The sequence below is a fragment of the Rhinichthys klamathensis genome, unplaced genomic scaffold (genome assembly GCF_029890125.1).
Source record: "Rhinichthys klamathensis goyatoka isolate OS25496 unplaced genomic scaffold, OSU_Roscu_1.1 h1tg000109l_1, whole genome shotgun sequence".
NCBI classification, from domain to species: domain Eukaryota; kingdom Metazoa; phylum Chordata; class Actinopteri; order Cypriniformes; family Leuciscidae; genus Rhinichthys; species Rhinichthys klamathensis.
The window spans coordinates 3301528-3320958 of record NW_026606647.1 but is presented as its reverse complement, the minus strand read 5'-3'; the positions used below and the strand labels follow the sequence as shown (position 1 = coordinate 3320958).

The 19431-nt window shown below is 39.5% G+C and overlaps 2 protein-coding genes across 2 annotated transcripts; one reads left to right on the top strand and one right to left on the bottom strand.

Moving 5' to 3' along the window:
• The first annotated feature begins 7618 nt into the window (after positions 1 to 7618).
• tac3b (tachykinin precursor 3b) lies at positions 7619 to 11200 on the top strand. Its single transcript, XM_056253688.1, has 6 exons — positions 7619 to 7990; positions 9195 to 9288; positions 9535 to 9567; positions 9671 to 9724; positions 10977 to 11037; positions 11163 to 11200. The coding sequence occupies exons 1-6, from the start codon at positions 7901 to 7903 to the stop codon at positions 11179 to 11181; spliced, it is 351 nt and encodes a 116-aa protein (XP_056109663.1). The 5' UTR covers positions 7619 to 7900; the 3' UTR covers positions 11182 to 11200.
• A 2508-nt stretch (positions 11201 to 13708) lies between these two features.
• c1galt1lb (core 1 synthase, glycoprotein-N-acetylgalactosamine 3-beta-galactosyltransferase 1, like b) lies at positions 13709 to 18560 on the bottom strand. The gene is made up of 4 exons (XM_056253928.1): positions 18512 to 18560; positions 17515 to 17766; positions 15411 to 16075; positions 13709 to 14135 (listed from the first exon to the last, which is right to left on the bottom strand). Exons 2-4 carry the CDS (start codon positions 17732 to 17734, stop codon positions 13878 to 13880), a joined length of 1143 nt encoding a protein of 380 aa, XP_056109903.1. The 5' UTR covers positions 17735 to 17766; positions 18512 to 18560; the 3' UTR covers positions 13709 to 13877.
• Between the last annotated feature and the right edge of the window lie 871 nt (positions 18561 to 19431).

The following is a 19431-nucleotide window of genomic DNA, read 5'->3' as shown; positions in this document are numbered from 1 at the left end:
CGTAATGTCGACTGACAAATGGGGTCTCACTTGGGAGCCCCAATCACCTCTGAGAAAAACGGCCAATGGAACTGGCAAGTGGAATTTGAATGCCGAGCCACTCACCATATATACAGGTAAGATGGAGGCACGCACTCTTCCAATCACCAAGCAACAAAAGAGTGTGCTACGGAGATGGTTCTCGCTAATGGAAAGGCACATTCAGCGGGTTTCACCATCTTAAAAGACCAGTGCAAAGTTAAGTGCAATGAAATTCCCCCTTCAGCGCAAAGAGCAGATTTCCTTAAAAGAGCAAGCACGGTCAGCGAGCATCTTTTTAAAGATGTCTTTCCGTCCATGTGTTTCTGGATGCAGTCGTTTCATGTCTTCATCTGACAGCCACGAACAGCTCACGCTCCCGAGAGAATGGAGACTCCATCCCCAGGTGGCCCAGCTGATCTGGAGTTGATTCAGGGACACACAGGTAGACCTGTATACCTCCCAGGAGTCCTCACACTACCAGCTCTTTTACTCCCTGACTGAGGCCCACCTCGGCACGGACGTGTTGGCACATAGCTGACCCTGGGGCCTACGCAAATACATGTTTCATCCAGCAAATCTACTAGGTTTTTGGACTTGATGCTCCTTGCGACAGCCCCTCCCTGGCGGATTCCCAGGAGGAAGGACCTTCTTTCTCAGGGATGGGGCACCATATGGCACCCACGTCCACACCTCTGGAACCTCTACGTGTGGCTTCTTGACTGGAGAAGGTGGACTAAAGTGGCCAACTACCTGCGGTGGTAGACACTATCTCTCAAGCCAGAGCTCACTTACCAGGCAACCTTATGCTTTGAAGTGGAGTCCCCCGGAGGAAGACCCCCGGAGAGGCCCAATCGGTTCAGTGCTTTCCTTTCTGCAAGGAGTGTTGGAGTGGAGGCTGTCCCCCGCCATTGAGGCACAACATGATGCAGTTGACTGTAAGTCACTAGGAAAGCACATCCTGGTTGTCAGGTTCCTGAGAGGCACCAGGAGATTAAATCCACTCCTGGGATCTCTCAGTGGTCCTCTCTGGTCTGGTCTGCAGAGAGCTCTTTTTAAACTGCTTGAGTCAGTTGAGCTTAACCCTTTCACACGTAAGTTTAAAATATTCTAACTGACCCCCCAGCGTGAGTTTTTCAAGGCGACCGTTATTTAGAACCTGTCACTTTAATGTTTCCATGGTGACGCGTCATTTCTTGTCACGTGACACAGCGCAATCACAACACAGAGCTGAATGAGTGATGATCTGCTTTTATGTATTTTTTCCTTTTCTATTCAACATATTCACAAATGTATTAGCTACAGCATGAAACACTGATATTCCGATTGTCAAATATGTGCAAGTGGATGTGTTTTGTTGTTTAAACATCTTTATAACGATCGCGTTAGTTGAGCTGTATGCGCGATGGGCGGGGCCATGTTAGTTTGTTTCACAGTTCAGAGAATCGGATCTGTTGTTTCTCACGAAATACATGAAAGTAAGTGGCCGGTGAACTGGGAGAAGAATAGGGTCAAATGTAAAGCTACTTACACAATGTGTATCTGATATGAATAAAACGTTTCGTCTTATTATAATGGAAATGATTATTGTTGCCGTTTCCATAGACATCAGTGTCTATTTTACTAATTCAAAATCACTGTTTTGCTAGTACTTATGTGTATTTAAATGTCTGAACCCTAAAATAAACATTGTGTGGTTTAAAATACTCAATAGTTGTGATATATGACAGCACTGAGTGCGTCCGTCTCTGGCTCAGCGCCAGCCAACGCGCGAAAGCACGTTTGAATTTAGCAGTTGATCACGTGATGCACTGACCGTTCTAATCACACCGGTGTGATCGTACGCTCCAGGGACCAGCCAAGACTGATCACACCGGTGTGATCGTACGCGTCAAAGGGTTAAGATCCTGTTTCTAAAGATAGTCCTCCTGACCACACTCACTTCCAAGACAGTGGGGGACCTACAGGTACTTTCGGTCAGTGAATCATACCTTGAGTTCAGGCCGGCCTCTTCTCAAGTGTTCCTGACACCCAGCCTGGATACATGCCCAAAGTTCCCATCTCTCCTTTTTGGGACCAGGTGGTAAACTTGCAAGTGCTGCCCCGGGAGGGGGCAGACCCAGCCCTTGCATTGCTGTGTCCCGTTCGAGTTTACATGGGCCGCACGAAGAGCTTCAGAAGCTGTGAGCAGCTCTTTGTTTGCTTTGGAGGTTAGCAGAAGTGAAAGGCTGTCTCCAAGCAGAGGTTGGTCCACTGGATAGTGGATGCCATCGCCTTGGCGTACTCTGAGTGTTGCCTCCTTCTGAGCATTGGTGCACAGCGCCTCTTTGGCAGACATCTCCAGAGCTGCGGGCTGGGCGACACCTAACATCTTTGTGAGATTCTACAATCTCTGGGTGGAGCCGGTTTCTTCATGTGTGTTGGGTACAAACCAGTAATGTGCAGGAAGGCTGGCCCGCTGTCTCGCTTGCAGCACCATTCCCCTCTAAGGGGGGATACGAGCCCCTTCTTGGCTCTCCAGATGAGTTCCCCACTTGGAGAACACTGGATTGAGTTTCCTCTGAGCATCTGACTCCCCAGTGATTACCCAGTGCATGCACGCTCGGTCAGCCCCTGTACTGGGCTAGATGCCCCATGTGTTGTTACTCACCCTTGTTAATCCCATATGTGTATTCTTCCATGGTACAGTTTCCCTGTCTGTAAACCTGTGTCTTTCCCTGGGCAGATATTGCTCTGCCCCGTCTCTGCGTCTAGTAGTTCCATTCCTGTCTAGGCAGGACATACCGTAGTGATCTTTCCATATGTAGCACTGCCCCTGTCACTTCCATCCCGTTGGCATGGAGGGCTAACATTGTGGGCTTACATGGGGCGCTGGGTAGGTTACGACTCAACTGGAGCAGTTGCCAAAAGGGCTCCATCTCCATCACTTGTAACACACAGTTCAGTGGTTGTGGTGCTTTCCATTAGGACCCCATTTGTCAGTCAACATAACGTTGTAGTAAATGACAGATGAAGAGTGTAACGAGGTTCAGTTGTTACAGAAAGAAGGAGGTGGGAACTGGCGAACATTCAACAGACTTTAAAAACCAAATAAAACAAATACAAAAATTAAAGTATAAGCCAGCAGCCCCTCACGGACGACTGCTGGCCACAAAAAAACAGAAACAAAATATCACATAAATTCAGGCCTGTTCCTCTCTCGCTCTTCACTGTCGTTGCTTCTCCTTTATGCCTCCGCTCCTCCGTGAGAGATACGAGACCGGTGCGTCGCGCAGGTGTTGCTCATCATTAATCATGCCACAGGCCTCGCACCGCTCTCTCACGGCCCTCGGCCTTGTCCTGCTCGTCTTGGTTACAGATGTAACCCTCATTCCCTGATGGTGGGAACGGAGACATTATGTCCCCCTTGCCACAACCCTGAAACACAGCTAAATGGCTGGAGCCCTCGTCTTGGCTCCTCACCATAAACCTGAATGAGTGGATGAGTGCAAATTCATGCAAATTCCACTCGCCAATTCCATTGGCCGTTTTTCTAAAACTCAGAGGTGATTAGGCCTCCCAAGTAAGACTCCATTTGTCAGTCGACATAATGTCTCCCTTCCCTCCATCAGGGAATGAGGGTTACATCAGTAACCAAGACGTTCAGAGTGCAAAACTTGCCATGAGAGGGCATTGCAACATTTCCATACCTGTCAAGTATCCCGTTTTGGCCGGGAAAGTCCTGTATTTTACCCTTCTTTCCCGCCGTCCTCCCGTATTAGGATTTTTCCCGTAAATCTCCCGTATTTTAACCTGCGTTATTGAAAAATAATAATACCTGCGTTATTGAAAAATAATAATACCCCGGGCGGAGTAAAAAAAAAAACATTCCCAATCTGAACTCTGTCACTAGCCTCGCGATAACTACAGGTAGGGCCTACTGTAGGTGCAGTTGTCGCGAGGTTAGTGGTCAGATGATGAGTGACAACGCGGGGAAAACAAAAAACAAACAAAAACAGAGACGGATGATGGACGCTATAGAGCAAGGCACTCCTGCCAAAAAAACAAAACCCTCATGTACAAAATACTGCGATCAATGGGATAGCGAATTTACTTTTCTGAAGAGGAGCAGGGTGGGGGACAGTCACGCGTTTTGTAAGTTTTGTAACTGCGACTTTAGCACGAGAAAGGGTGTTTAGCATGGTACGAAAGATTGTTACAGAGAATAGGATGACGTTAGACAACAGAACTGTTTGCTCTACTCTCATGTAAAATTAACCACTCTGGTGCAATAATCGGTGCAATAATCAGACTCACCACGGGTAACCAGAATTAAAATCTGATTTAGATTACCGTATGCAAATGTATCAGCATGTTTAGCAAAAGGCTTAGCCAGACACACATTTTCTATAGACTTAAGTGAAGTTCACAACGGAGGAGTGAACACATCTAATCTTTCTTATGCAGATAAGCAGCCGCTCACCTTGCTCTGGCTTCAGCTGTTTTGCCTCACCCACATAACTTAGGCATCTTGAGTTGAAGCTGCTTCCTTGAGCCCCTCCACTGCGGACAGCAAGCCAAATACTCTTAACCTTATTAGCTTAAAGATTATACGGGCAAAGGAACTCGTGAAATGACCTTGGCGGACTGATGTCAGCACTAAGAAAATAACATCATTTGGGTGTAGAGTTGGGAATGAGCCACCAAGTATTCCCCCAAACACACCAAACTCACTGGACTTTTGATGTTGTTGGTTATTTCATTCCAACAATTATTTATAACAATTGCTTACCAGTTTTAATTGTAGGACTACAAATACATGTTAAAGGTTTCCTTTAAGACAATAATAAACCCCTATGAACTTGAACATTTTTATTGCACCCACATGGACTAACACATTATGCTGAGCTATCTGGTTACGTGGGGCTTATTAAAATTTGCTAATGGATCCAGTGTCAATGGCATCATTTCTCATGAAGTGAGAAACTCAGAAACGGGTGGGAGGAGTAATGTACAAGAAGAAATATAGAAGTGTGATTCTCATTTTCACATGCCAACTTATTGGCCCATAACACAAAGGGAGTCACATTTGACACACAATGTCATGATCACACACAGTGCTATATCAAGTGTTAACAAATCCTTATTATCATAGGGGGCTTTGGGTGATTTTGTGTGTGTGAAAAAAAATATGCCAGATATGTCCCCGATATACATTTGTCATTATGGACACCAGAGGGTAGTAAAATGTGTTAGATAGGACTGAAAGCAATCTTATTTAGTTATAATTGGATATATAATTGAATTAAACAAAATTACCTGGAGTAGCCTCAGGATGGGGCATCAACAAGGCAGTGCATTATTACCGAAACAACCAAATGATGAGCAACACTCCTTTGCACATATAAAACTCCAAACCATGTGTAAGTAAATCTTGTGTAAATTTCATTTCAATAGTCCCCTAAATCAGTTCAACCATGGTAAATTCCTTGGATTTATAAAAATTAATTCACACTGAAAGCCTTGAAATTCAGTTTTTTTTCTCACTGCTGCATGTTATGCCATCCTACATGCGTGTGATTCAGGGAAAGTGATGCATCATCTTTGCAAAGTTTTCAGAAACCTAGGTCACTTGGGTTACATTTTTAATGAGGACACAAAGTCTGATGAATGCTCTGTAAATGCTTACACTTTCAATGACCACTGACCATGAGACAGAAAATGAAAGTTTCTTTTCAAAATAAGGGTTGTTTGAATGGACAGAGGAAGCATTTAACCACTATTTTATCCTTGATCTAAAGACTCAAAGGTATGTTTGTGTGTGAGTATGTAGGTGGACGAGGGATGGACGCAAGCTGTCAGCAACCTAGCTGAATGACATTGAGACAGAGTGCACACGAATAAATTATACCAAAAATAAGTGTAAATGCCACATTTGGATAGTAAATAATAGGCCTATAAGAAAAATGATGATCATGATTACGATAGTGAAGGTTTTTTTAGCTGGCAGAACAAAGTCTGCACATGCATTGAAGTTCTACTCATTCAGTCTTTCATTCTAATCTGACAGATAATGCTATTCACATAAAAAGTAACTTATATGAATCAACATTTAGTGACTGAATGAGACCAGAAATACACTAAAAATTCAAGGAAATTAAGCTGTTAGAAAGGAAATGAGAGAGAAGCTCTGCTTGCGTGTTTGTGAGAGTTTATTTGCGTAAGCAAAAGATGGTAGGTGTCATTCACCATTGAGAAGCACTGACTGGACTGTAGTGAGTGTGGGTGTACTTCCGAACTGTTCTAATGCTTCACGTCTGCTTCAGCAAACACATGCACACTTTCTCACAAATCCAGGAACAAATTAGTCTTTGGCGAACTAATGATTCTTACTTCCACTGACAAGTCTATCAGAAAGTAATCACTTGTTTTGATGGTAATGGAAATGTTAAGAACTGAGGGAATCATTTGTTCTTAATGCAAACAACTAGACTTAATCACTTCAAAGTCCTGTTTTCCAGCTCCACGTCCGTTGTCCGTTGTATACAGTAAATCCGGCTTCCGAAAGACTGCAGTGCGTTGGTGTATCATCAAGAGCTTTCCTGCTTGCTGAGGAATCAAAAGAGAGAAATAAGAATAATTTGAAAAACTAATTAAATGTTCAGGGCTTCGTTATGCAAATGAATTTATATTTTCCAAAAAAAAAAAAAAAAAACTGAGGTCAATCAAATTGAATGTAAAAAGACTAAAGGCAGAATGTGTTTGTTTGTGAGTGAGTATAGAGATAGAGTGAGAGAGGTTGTGAGAAAGAAAGAGAGAAAGAGGTGTCACTTTTTTTCTCCAGAAAGAAATAGATGGTGATTCCGACCACTGTTGTCATGGTGACTAAATTAATTTTCTCTTATTTGTTCATTAAGTTTTCCTTTTTTTCATTAACACAACACCAAGTTCACTACTGACTGTTTGGTATTGAGGCGTTTGATGGCAAATGCCAATTATGATTTCATCTCAGTCTCACAAACACAGTATGGAACAAAAATTAAAGATATGAATCATTTGTCATACAGAAAAAGACTAAATAGAGATGTCAAATGTCTGCTAAACGTTTTTGACATGTCTATAACTTTTTTGAAAGAATATTTCACTCAATTTCAGAGACTGAATGTTAAATAAACCTTGCTTAGGGTGAAAGTCATAAGCATTAATCAATCAGGCTCCCACAGATCTTAAGACATCACCTTTTCTATAGCTTACCGACCGCTTTGTCCTGATGAAGGACATATCTGAGATGGAGTGAATGGAATGACCAGTAGGCTATAGATGACTCATAATCCCACTGGAATAAACATTGAACCCCCAATCACACACATGTGTCCTTCTGAGTCAAAAATCTGCTAAACCTTCTCTAAATGAGTTACAGAATACAAAGCAAAAAAACCATGTCCATTTGCCATCGTCTGATTATATATTGGCTCGTATAGCCTACTCTTCGCAAGTCAATTCGCAAAGGTTTAAATTGAATTAGACTAGAGGTATGAGTTTGGTAGTTTTGTAATTAACCGCACAAATACGTCAAGGCTCTGGTGTGTTAATGACTTTGCGTCACTAGGATATGTTAGCATCATTATTTGGTTCGTATTGGAGAGTCAGCTTGCCCAAGCTTGTGTGAGCGGAGCGCGCGAACACTACAAATAAAAGAACGCGCGCACCTGCGAGCCTTTACACAGCTCTAAAGAGAGAAGAACCTGAACATCATCCTCCTGAACTCATCTCAGTGTATTTTAAAGGTATTAACACCTCCTGTTTTATTCAATTATTTTAGATTAATGACAAAGTTATTGGTTTGGATTTCATATGCTAAATAAAGTTTGATGCAGGTGTGTGAAAAGCAGCGGATCTGAGGATGTCCTGCATTTGGTCGCTCGTGCTGTTCTCTCTGTTGCTCGCGTGTCCTGGACTCTCGCGCTGTGCGCTAGACTACCTATCATTCACAGTAAGTAGCCTACATGTACAATCAGCGGCTCTTTTTAAAGGAAATCGTTCGTTTGTTAGACGGACTGTTATATGAAATTTAAAAAAGTGAATTTAGAGGCTATAGTTGTCACTTCTTCTTTTTTTACTCAAGTCAGTAGGCAATACTTAAAAGTTTTGCATAAATATTATGCTACTAAATAGCCTACTACTAAATATTTCAACATTTCCACCGCAATGTCAATTAAATCGAACAGAACACATATAATTTCTGTTACAGTTATATATAGGCCTATGTACAACCGTTTAAACGTTTTAGATCGGGTTTGTTAAACGTTTTAGATCGGGTTTGTTAAATGTTTTTGAAAAAGTCTCTTATACACACCAATGCTGGATTTATTTTATCCAAAACAGTACAAAAGTTTGATTGTGAAATATTTGTACAATTCAAAATAACTTTTTTCTATTTAAATATATTTCAAAATGTAATTTATTCCTAGCAAAGCTGAATTGTCAGCATCATCACTCCAGTCTTCAGTGTCACATGATCCTTCAGAAATATGCTGATTTGCTGCTCAAGAAACATTTATTATTATTGTCAATATTGAAAACAGTTTTTTTTCAGGGTTCTTTGATGAATATTAAGTTCAAAAGAACAGTATTTATCTGAAATAGAAAGCTTTTGCAACATAATAAATGTCTATACTGTCACTTTTGATCAATTTAATAAATCCTTGCTGAATAAAAGTATTAAATTCTTTCAAAAAAAAAAACTACTGACCCCGAACTTTTGAACAGTATAGTAGCCTACATAATGTTACAAAAGCTTTCTATTTCAGATAAATGCAGCTCTTTTGAACTTTCTATTCATCAAATAATCCTGAAAACATTGATATAATAATAAATGTTTCTTGATAATGTATAGAGGTGGCTAGAATGAATCCTGATTCCATTAAAAGCTTAATGGTTTCTTTAATGTGATATCTGACTGTTAAATATGGGCTCAAACGGAGGTTCGGTCATGTGTACACACACACACACACACACACTAATGTTTTGTGAAATCAGTTTTCGAAGCAGTTCCCTGGCCATTTTCTTTTGGTTGTTTTTAGAATTGTAATGATAATCACAGTTTGGAGTCTTCGTGTTATTGAGTCATTCACATTAGTGAGTCAGACATTAATTTTCTGAGTTCTTGAACCATCCTGTTTTTGTGTTATGTTCAGGACAACAGCGACCCCCAGTCTGAGCGCTATGACAAACGATATGGTGATATCGATTATGACAGTTTCATTGGCCTGATGGGCAGGAGGAGTGCCGGTGAGACACAAAACGACTAAATTATATAAATGATGAAATGATGAATGTCCTTTTAATAGTTTTAAACATTCAGAAGTTTAGGAATAGTTCATGCAAAAATGAAAATGTCATTATTTACTGACCTTCATGTTGTTCCACAGAAAAATAATGAAACAACATGAGGATGATTAAGTGACAGAATTGAGATTTCTAGAGCCAAACCAAGGGTATTTGATGTTGGTTTTATTATTCATTTTTATTTCACAGGAACAAATCGTGACACAATTTCAACATTTAGACGTAAGTTTCCATATTCATCATTATCTTGCTTCAGTGTGATCCTGATATTGATTAAAGTGGCATGTCAGAGGCTGATGAGAGCTTTTCTTTGGTCCTTTTGCAGCTAACATGAATGACATTTTTGTTGGACTGTTGGGACGGAGAAACATTGTGTCTGGTAAGAGATGAATTAATGGTGGTCAATATGAGTTAGCCGAAAGAGTGAGTGGGGAATAAGTGATTGCATTAATTAATTATTGTCTGTATATGTCACCATACTCAACCAAACCTTGCACAATGCAGAATAAGTGACTGCATGACATACAAAACAGTGCAGAGAATACACTGACCTCTAGTGGCTACTATGGAGAATTATAGTAAATGAATATACACTCACCTAAAGGATTATTAGGAACACCATACTAATGCTGTGTTTGACCCCATTTCGCCTTCAGAACTGCCTTAATTACATGGCATTGATTCAACAAGGTGCTGAAAGCATTCTTTAGAAATGTTGGCCCATATTGATAGGATAGCATCTTGCAGTTGATGGAGATTTGTGGGATGCACATCCAGGGCACGAAGCTCCCGTTCCACCACATCCCAAAGATGCTCTATTGGGTTGAGATCTGGTGACTGTGGGGGCCATTTTAGTACAGTGAACTCATTGTCATGTTCAAGAAACCAATTTGAAATGATTCGAGCTTTGTGACATGATGCATTATCCTGCTGGAAGTAGCCATCAGAGGATGGGTACATGGTGGCCATAAAGGGATGGACATGGTCAGAAACAATGCTCAGGTAGGCCGTGGCATTTAAACGATGCCCAATTGGCACTAAGGGGCCTAAAGTGTGCCAAGAAAACATCCCCCACACCATTACACCACCACCACCAGCCTGCACAGTGGTAACAAGGCATGATGGATCCATGTTCTCATTCTGTTTACGCCAAATTCTGACTCTACCATCTGAATGTCTCAACAGAAATCGAGACTCATCAGACCAGGCAATAGGCATCAGGCACAGGCATCAGGCCTGCCGCATACTGGATGCTTTTCCCTTTTCACACCATTCTTTGTAAACCCTAGAAATGGTTGTGCGTGAAAATCCCAGTAACTGAGCAGATTGTGAAATACTCAGACCGGCCCGTCTGGCACCAACAACCATGCCACGTTCAAAATTGCTTAAATCACCTTTCTTTCCCATTCTGACATTCAGTTTGGACTTCAGGAGATTGTCTTGACCAGGACCACACCCCTAAATGCAACTGCCATGTGATTGGTTGATTAGATAATTGCATTAATGAGAAATTGAACAGGTGTTCCTAATAATCCTTTAGGTGAGTGTATATATATATATATATATATATATATATATATATATGTGTGTGTGTGTGTGTATATATATATATTTTGTTTTGGTTTAATCAGCTATTCCTGCTTGGAGAAGAGAGAGGAGAGGCAACATTTTCTTAAAGGACAGAAGGCAAAGGTGAGAATTTATAAGTTTTGTAATAGAGTTGGCCTAATTATTGTGGAGTTGAATTACAGCTACATCAACATAGTAAAAGTTATTTTCCAGAGATTTCTGTGTAATTGTATTTAATTTTTTTGAAGGTTTTGCTGTGGTGTGTGAAGCCTGATCTGATCTGTCCAGGACTCATCTATGGAATTTTACCATTCCGAAGAAAACATATCTTTTAAGATAACTGAGCTGTATGATGTTTTTGTTTATTGTCAAAGTGCATTCATTCTAGTATATTTTGTTGTTGTTGTTTTTATGTAGGATAATAATTCTTACATTGAGCCCCCTTAAGAGTACTGAACTGAGTAATCTCAAATCAGATAAAGGATGTTTTCTTTCAAGGGATGAAAACAATCCTGTGTTGATTGGACAGATATAAGAAGATTGAAGAATATATGAGCCCCACACTGTAAATATTCTTGCTTATACCTTATTCATTTTAACATATGCTTATTTAAAGTGCTGTAAAATGCACGAGGGTGAAATAATTATTTTTTATTTATTCATAGAGAAAAAATCCACACAAGAAAAAACTGTTTACTGTAAAATAAGTCTTTATTTAATATGCTGGTTATCATTCCTCATTGAATTATTCTTGTCACACATTTGCCTCACACACTCTTTTATAAATTAAAGATTGCTGTGAAAGTGCTGTACAGGATTCCTTTTGTACATAAAAGACCCTACTGAGAAAATAAACAAAATACTTTTGACAAGGGCATGAAACGCATCAATTCAGAAATGCAATTTCGCTTTAAAAAGATTGGAAAGGACATTTGTATCTTTCGGCTGGTTTTTATCTCAGCACTATGAATGGTTCTGATTCATTTATGACAAGTTGAGTTCCCTCTTCGTTATATAATCCACTACACATCTCCCAAATTTCTATGGGCCTTCTTTGTCAACGCACTTTCCCATAACACTTTGCTTAAACAATATAATGTCTGCAAAGAAAACTACTCATCTTAAGATCTGCATTTCATTGTTCTGTTGAGGTTCTGAGCCAGTCTGAAAAATAACAAAATACATTCATTCCCTCAACAATTAAGATGTACCCAGAATTCCATTAGGTATTAAAATAAGGATAATTTTACCAAGAATGTATTTATGCTCGATCAATTCACAACAAAACCATTCATTTCTACAACAAATGCAAAAGTGATGCTGGGAGTGGTCAAAATAAAACTCATTCCCAGTTCAAATAAGTTTTACTTGAAATCCTTCATAATTGTGGCAAGTTTCAGTTAGTGCACAGTCAAAATGATTGCCAGTGCAGGCCAAGATTCTTCTCTGTGTTCTTCATTGCTGTCTTCTGCCTGCATTGCAGCCTCTACTTCAACTCCTTTATCATACTTGAATAGAAAGTGAATGTGAATAATACACATTTAGTGTGCATTATTTTAAAAGGTAGGTTTGACAACACCAGCACATTTAAAGGCATGGTTTAAAAAAAAAATTCTGTCATCATTTACTCAGCCTGATGTCTTTCCGAAGGCATATGACTTCCTTCTTATGTGGAACAAAAAAGACGATATTTTGGAGAACATGAGGGTGAGTAAACGATGACAGAATTTTCATTTTTGGGTGAACTGTCCCTTTAAGTATAGCAAATACACACAAATAACTGAGAAATTGAGACAAAACACACATCACAAGAAACTGAATTATTTTCACTCCGCTGCATCAATTGTAAAATCAGCTAATTTAATCTCACACACAAACTGCTGTAGTAGTTGCCACACTAGCGATGTACAGTGAAGCAAATCCAGACAATCCAGTCATACTCCAGTCAATGAAATAAAGCATTATGTGGTCTGAAAAATCCAATAATTCACAACCTGCATGCTTCACAGTGTGCAACAGTACTCCATTCATCTACAAGACCAAAATTTCCACTAGCACGGATAAAGTGTATACATAAGCTGTCTTATCTACCTTTACTTTTTCCCTACACACTCACGAACTATTGGGCCAGCCAACAGGATCTTGATGGAGTACTAATCCGTATTCCGTAAAGAAACTTCCAGAGAAGGGTATCAATTGACTACATCCTGGTTAATCTTTAGTTTATATTGATATAATGTTAGGGGAAGTAGAGTACATACTCAAATTTGGCAAAGATATGTGACAATACTGTAGCTCGAATGTTTGCAAGATATAAACAACTTCAATACAACTTGTTCTGTGTTTAAATATTGCCTAATCTCAATACAAACACAGGAATGTATGGAAATGAATGATTTCTCTGGAACAGAGCAGAGGCACTAATTCAAGGGAATGAGCAAATTAAAGGAATATCAAGGCCCCTGGTTCTTATGAAATTGCTGTTAAATCATACATGGTGGTGTGCTTATGAATACACAGTGCAGAGCAAATACACGATTCATATTTTTATATATGTATTAAAAAAAATCATAAATGAATGCCAAATATAACAAAGGCAGAGGGAGCCTTTCTTATCCCATGTAATTATACTGTTAAGGCAGGCTCATAGGCCAAATGTATATCACATCGTAAGAACCGCAAACTCTAGCTCTACATGTCTTAACCTTCATTTCATACAATTATGCACTGTTAGGGTTGGGGTTATATTTAAACATTCACATAGAAATGCATTATTAAAAGGAACACCCTCTCAAACAGTACCAGTTCATTTAATCACACAAACATGTTATGCACACATTTCTGTGGCACAAAATAGGATACAATTAAAGACATCATCCAAATAAAAATGTAAAGCCACCCAAAAAAAAGACTTCTTTTAGAAGATTTTAAATGTTTTTTTTTTTTTCCTATGCAAAAAGCTGCTAAGACTTTTCATTAAGTTCATTGGATTGTTTTTCTCCTTCCTGTGCTTCTACCCCCTGCTTTTGCTCCGAGTCTCCAGTTTCCATTTTGTCTGGGACAGGGGCATTCAAGTCTTGTATGACATTGGGTTCAGAGGGCTGATAGCGGTATTTGTAGCCAAAGGCACGCAAGTGGTAAGTGTAGTATTCCAGCAGGTACATGTGTGACGCATCCATATAGTGGAAAGAAACAGCCAGGTCTGAGCAACACTGTGGACCCTGAGAGAGATAAAGAAAGAATTATGCAAATTAATATAGGAATATATAAATATTCATTTATTTGTTTAGTTGTGAAACACAAATGACAATGTACTGATCACTCTTTTTCACGCAGTTGTAATGAATGGGGGCTGCAGCTTTCAAGATGATTGAAAAAAGCACCATAAAATTATAAATGTGGTCCAGACAATAATGAACCAGATCGATTCAGTTTTGACTCAGTTACACTTGCAATCATGCATTTAGCAGATGCTTTTATTCAAAGCAATTTACAATAGAAGTAGCAGCAGTTACCTCCACCCACTGGATTGGAAGATTTTTTAGTGAATAAAGACTTCAGTCAGTTCTCAGAAGACTTATAGATCACCATTCAAATGGACTTCTGTTGTGGTACTTTTGCATCCTTTTAAAAGCTAGAAAAAGGTCCCCATTCATTGTAATGGAATGGAGCCCATTTAAGAGCGCATATTACGCAAATAATCTTCTTTTGTGTTCAACGGAAAAAGAAAATTAAAAACAAAAATGAAATGAGTTTGGAATGACATCAGTCTGAGTAAACAATGCATTTTTTTTTCCTTTTGTAGTCCACAAAAGAAAAGAAAAAATCATTCAGTTTTCAAACAACATTGGGGTTAGTTAGATAATCAGTTTTTTTAAACTATTAGTTATTAGCTAGTCTTTTCTTGTGTTTAATATAATCATGCAACAGTGCTTAAAGTAATGTGGTGACGGCACAGATTTACTCAGTAGACTATGATCTAAACAAACTCACGCTCACTTGTGCCAAGGACACAAAGAATTAAAGACTGCATAGTCAATGTAGGTCTGCGTCATTTATTTGAACAGGATGTATGTAAAGGGTGACAATCACACCTTCAGGGTGCATTAAATGTAAACGTTGACAGACTGAAGACTGATTTTATCATCTTTGCTTCCCTGTCAACATAAACAGCATCTTAAGAGGAACTTCAGAGACTGATCTGAAACACAAAGTTGCACTGTAAAGTAGCGACAGATCTTTTTTTCGTATTGTGTCATACAACCAAGATAAACCGATAATGAAAAAATAAAATAAAAAAAATAGTAGGTCGGGATCTTGGTTATATTCATCGGTAGTAGATTGGATGGAGGCAGATCTGAACTTGCTGTCAATTGTAAGAAAGGGGTGGGGTTTAAGTGGACTAAATGATTGGAGAAGTCTGGCATACATCACCAGAGAGAAGTCTGTCATTTCACTGGAAGATGAAGATATGTTTTCACTGAATTCAGACTCACCTGCACAATGGGGTAATAACAGTAGTTCCAATACCAGAAAGTCTTGGGAAATGTGCCAGTGAGATGGGACTCGGGTACGAAAGGATGGAATGTCTCTCTTTGTATGGTGTCTCGGGAGTCTCCTGCCACGACGCCTACCTTCTCTAAACACTGACCCATAGCTAAGTCCTCCACTGAGGTAGTGTGAGTGCACACTTTGGTGCGAAAGCCCTCCACAAACCTCCTCAGAGCTTCTTTGCTGAGCACGTAGCCAGCACCGCCACTCATGTAGCCCTGTTTTACGTACGGCTTAAACCGCCGGCCAAAATACACAGGGTCCTCTGGAGAGTGGCTGGCCAGAATCCACCGCAGGTTGTCGACGATTACATAAGTGTCGTCATCTGCTTTGAGGAACCAGTCTGCCTCGTCCCCGTGCTTCTCCAAGACATAATGGAAAGCACGAATGGTTTTCCAGTACAGCTGATCCCGACCTTCCTTGGTGTTTAGGCCAACGGTGGGAAAATCGGGGTTATCCACAGAGCTTATGAAGACCACAATGTTGCAGTGGCGACTCCATGTGGCTTTCACGTGTCGAGCTTTTTTCTCAAGGTTATCAGGGCCAGTCATAACCCAACACAGAATGCGTACACGCTTATAGAGACCATCGGCCAGTTTGCCATCCTCACCTACAAGAGACAGTCCAAGAAAAATACACGAAATGAATGAAAATCAAATTCTACAAAGTAGCAAATTAATGATACTAAAAATTCATTTGTCAAACTGCAGCTCAACCGTGTATGCTAAATAAAATGTGAATGAAAATATTTAGGCTTAAATATGAATAAATAGCCTAAATTATATCTGTTCACCATATAAAGTGATCACGTGTCTCTTCAGAAGACTTGGATTAAGCTGCTCGATTCATATGGATGACTGAGTTTACACTGTTTTTATGAACTTTATGAAGAAGTGTCAATTTTTTATTGCATGCACTTTTAATGGAGGAACAGAAATATCTTAGGTTTCATTTAAATATCTTCAGCTCAGTTGTATTTTTCGAGGATGAACAAAAGTCATGAACAACAAGGGTGTGGCAATTATGACAAAATGTTATTTTTGGGTGAACTAACCCTACAAGTAAAACTAGAAACTAGTAAAAGAGAAAAACGGTTTTAAAAATGTTGAAGAAATTGAAGAAAATTGTTTTGTTTAAACAATATCGTTGATATTCAATAAAGAATATTGTCATCTACTTTAAATTGTATGCATGAGTAGTTGACAAAATTTGAGTCAGCATATGAGAGTCCATTTCTTTACACTTTACCAAGGACAAAACATTAGATGCAAGCCCAAAATCAGAGCAAAGTCCATCTCTCCAGGGAGAACACACAAATACACAAACATATGCCCAAAAAGAGTTTCTCACAAAGAGGGCTTCACTCAAATGGAACAGTTAACTCTTAGTTAAATTGTAACACCAGGGTGTGGAGCTATATCAACAAATCATATCAATAAAAGGGTATAATAAAGGCGAAGTACTGCGTACATCGGCTCTACCAGTCAAACACACCTCTTCAGGGAACTGTGCTATTACAATAATAACTACAACAACTGTTTTATTTTGTATAAAAAAAAATAAAAAAAAGTGTATGACTGTCTGTAAGCTGGGAGCAATTTTCATTTTCTGGTTGGCAATGAAACAATGGAAAAGCAAGTTAAGGTGAAATGAGAGAGTACAAGGCATGTCATTAATTCAGTGCCATTTAAGATGTTCCAGTTAAATACACAGATACACATTAGGATGTCCATACACAAATTCCTGCAATGGCACATAGCCAACCGTATTACAGGGTGTGCTGTGCAAATGCTACAAAACAGGTTCCTCATCAAATGAACAAAAAAGGGTTTTTAGTCTAAATAAAGGGTTAGTAGGGTTTTAAAATGAGTCGATCTGATTGATAATTTAATATTTAATAATTAAATATAGAGTAATAGATGCAACGTATGAGTAGATAGTTTCTACTATATTCTGTATATTCTTTCTATTATACTACCATGCGTTTTGCTCAGTATAAAAGTATTGGTTTTATTTGCAACATCTCAATTAGTTTTACAGTGTATTTACCTGTATGGTGCGGATGATTGAGATTGAAGAGAGCCGACCTCTCCTTTTTCCAGTTCTTGTTTTCATCTTCTATCATCTCCAGCAGGCTTTTCACGTGGGCCTCGTTCTTATGAGACCCGAAGTTCCGCGTGAACCCAACTTGAGTCAGGAGCAGGTACAGGCTGCACGTGCCCACCACAAAACCCACGTAGAACGCAGAGCGCGCACCGAGAGCTTTCATGACGAGCTCTAAAGACTCTCACCTTAGTGTGACTATTAGACAGAGACACAAGGAAGACTACAGTGAGCAGAGGATGGCGTCGTATTTATCACACCTATCACCTATTATGTTTCAAAAGCAGACCTCTTTAACCCAAAAAAAAAACGAAAAATAAACCTGATGATAGGCGCATCCAGTCCGCTTGACAGCAGCTTCGTAATCGATATGACAGATTAAACAACAAACAACGTAGCGATAGAGCAGCATACGTCATCATCATACCAGGATACAACTACTACTGACATCCGACCAATTCTGCTGAATTCAAATGATTGATTTAAGAAAAGTACTACCTGTGTAGGCAACGTTATCAAATGTGAAACCATTACGGTCTAGAAAATAATAAATTTGTCTTGTATACTTAAGACAAATTAGCCAAATTTAAGATAAATATGTCTCGTTTACTAGCACTGTAGTCGTACAACGAGGGGGGCCTTAGCAAACTTCCAATAGGGCCGCAAAATAACACATTAAATACGTTATAATAGCTGTTCAAAATGTAATCGTAATACAACGTGTAGACTGACATCATCAACTGTTGCTTTTGTTATTTTTGAAAGAACATACAGCTTCTGTAATCACGAAATTAATCTAAGTTTTTTTTTTTTATAATAATAAAAAGTTTTAAAAACAAGTAACTGTTAGCTATGTCATGATTACAGCAGAAGTACCATAGGAAATATCTTAGCCTACATGCAGAACAATAAGGTATAGAAAGAAACACTGTCACAATCTTACCAGACAGCTGATTTCCTCCATAACTGAAGTGGAAATAAAAACTAAAAGAACTGCAATAGTCGGCTCCGGTGCCTTTCAGTCCAACTCAAAGAGCTAGCATAACAGTAAAGCTATGGTTTTCAACTTAAATGCAAGAAATTTGGCACCCTAACCAGGAACATCGCCTCCAAAGTCATGTCCTGCCTATTTTCTGCCCCATGCAAATTTGGGTTGGTTGATAATATTACGCTTTACTTGAAGCTAACTAGCAACGTGCTTCCCCAAGTAAAGCCGAGAGGTAGCACTATGGAGGCGGTTCAATTCCGTATTTGAATTAGCCAGCCTCTTTAAGAGCTACTCTCTTGTCAGTCTGTGTTTTGTGGACAGTGACACACACTCACCCCACTAAATTGTGTTGCATTTATTTAAAAAAAAGAAAGAAAAAGAAATCTTTTCGACTACACCATTCTAGAAAAGAAAACGCTTGTTCAACTGCGAACTGTGAACTGTTTGCGTCACAACCATGTCACAACTAATACAGGACATACGGAAGCGCATTTGATTGGATGGATCGCCTGTCGATCTTGGGCTGAACGATTATGTCATTTGAACGGAGCGTTATGATTGGGCCACATGGAACACATTGAACTTTCCCGTCTTTCCCATAGACTGTAAAAGGTCTTTCCGCCGTATACAGTCTGTAAAGGGTTTAGCTCTCTCTCTCTCTCACACACACATTATGGTTTCAGCAAGCGAAGGCACAGAGCAAATTAAATCACGCCAAGAAGAAAAGTATTAACCCTCTACAGCCCTTAGACAACGGAAAGTTTTCTTAAGCCCCATGTTCAGTAGGCTACACCAAGAGTTGCGACACTCCCATAGACCGCCATAGGAACTTTGGAATGCGGAAGTAACGCGTGTCGTGGAGCGGCCAATAGAGG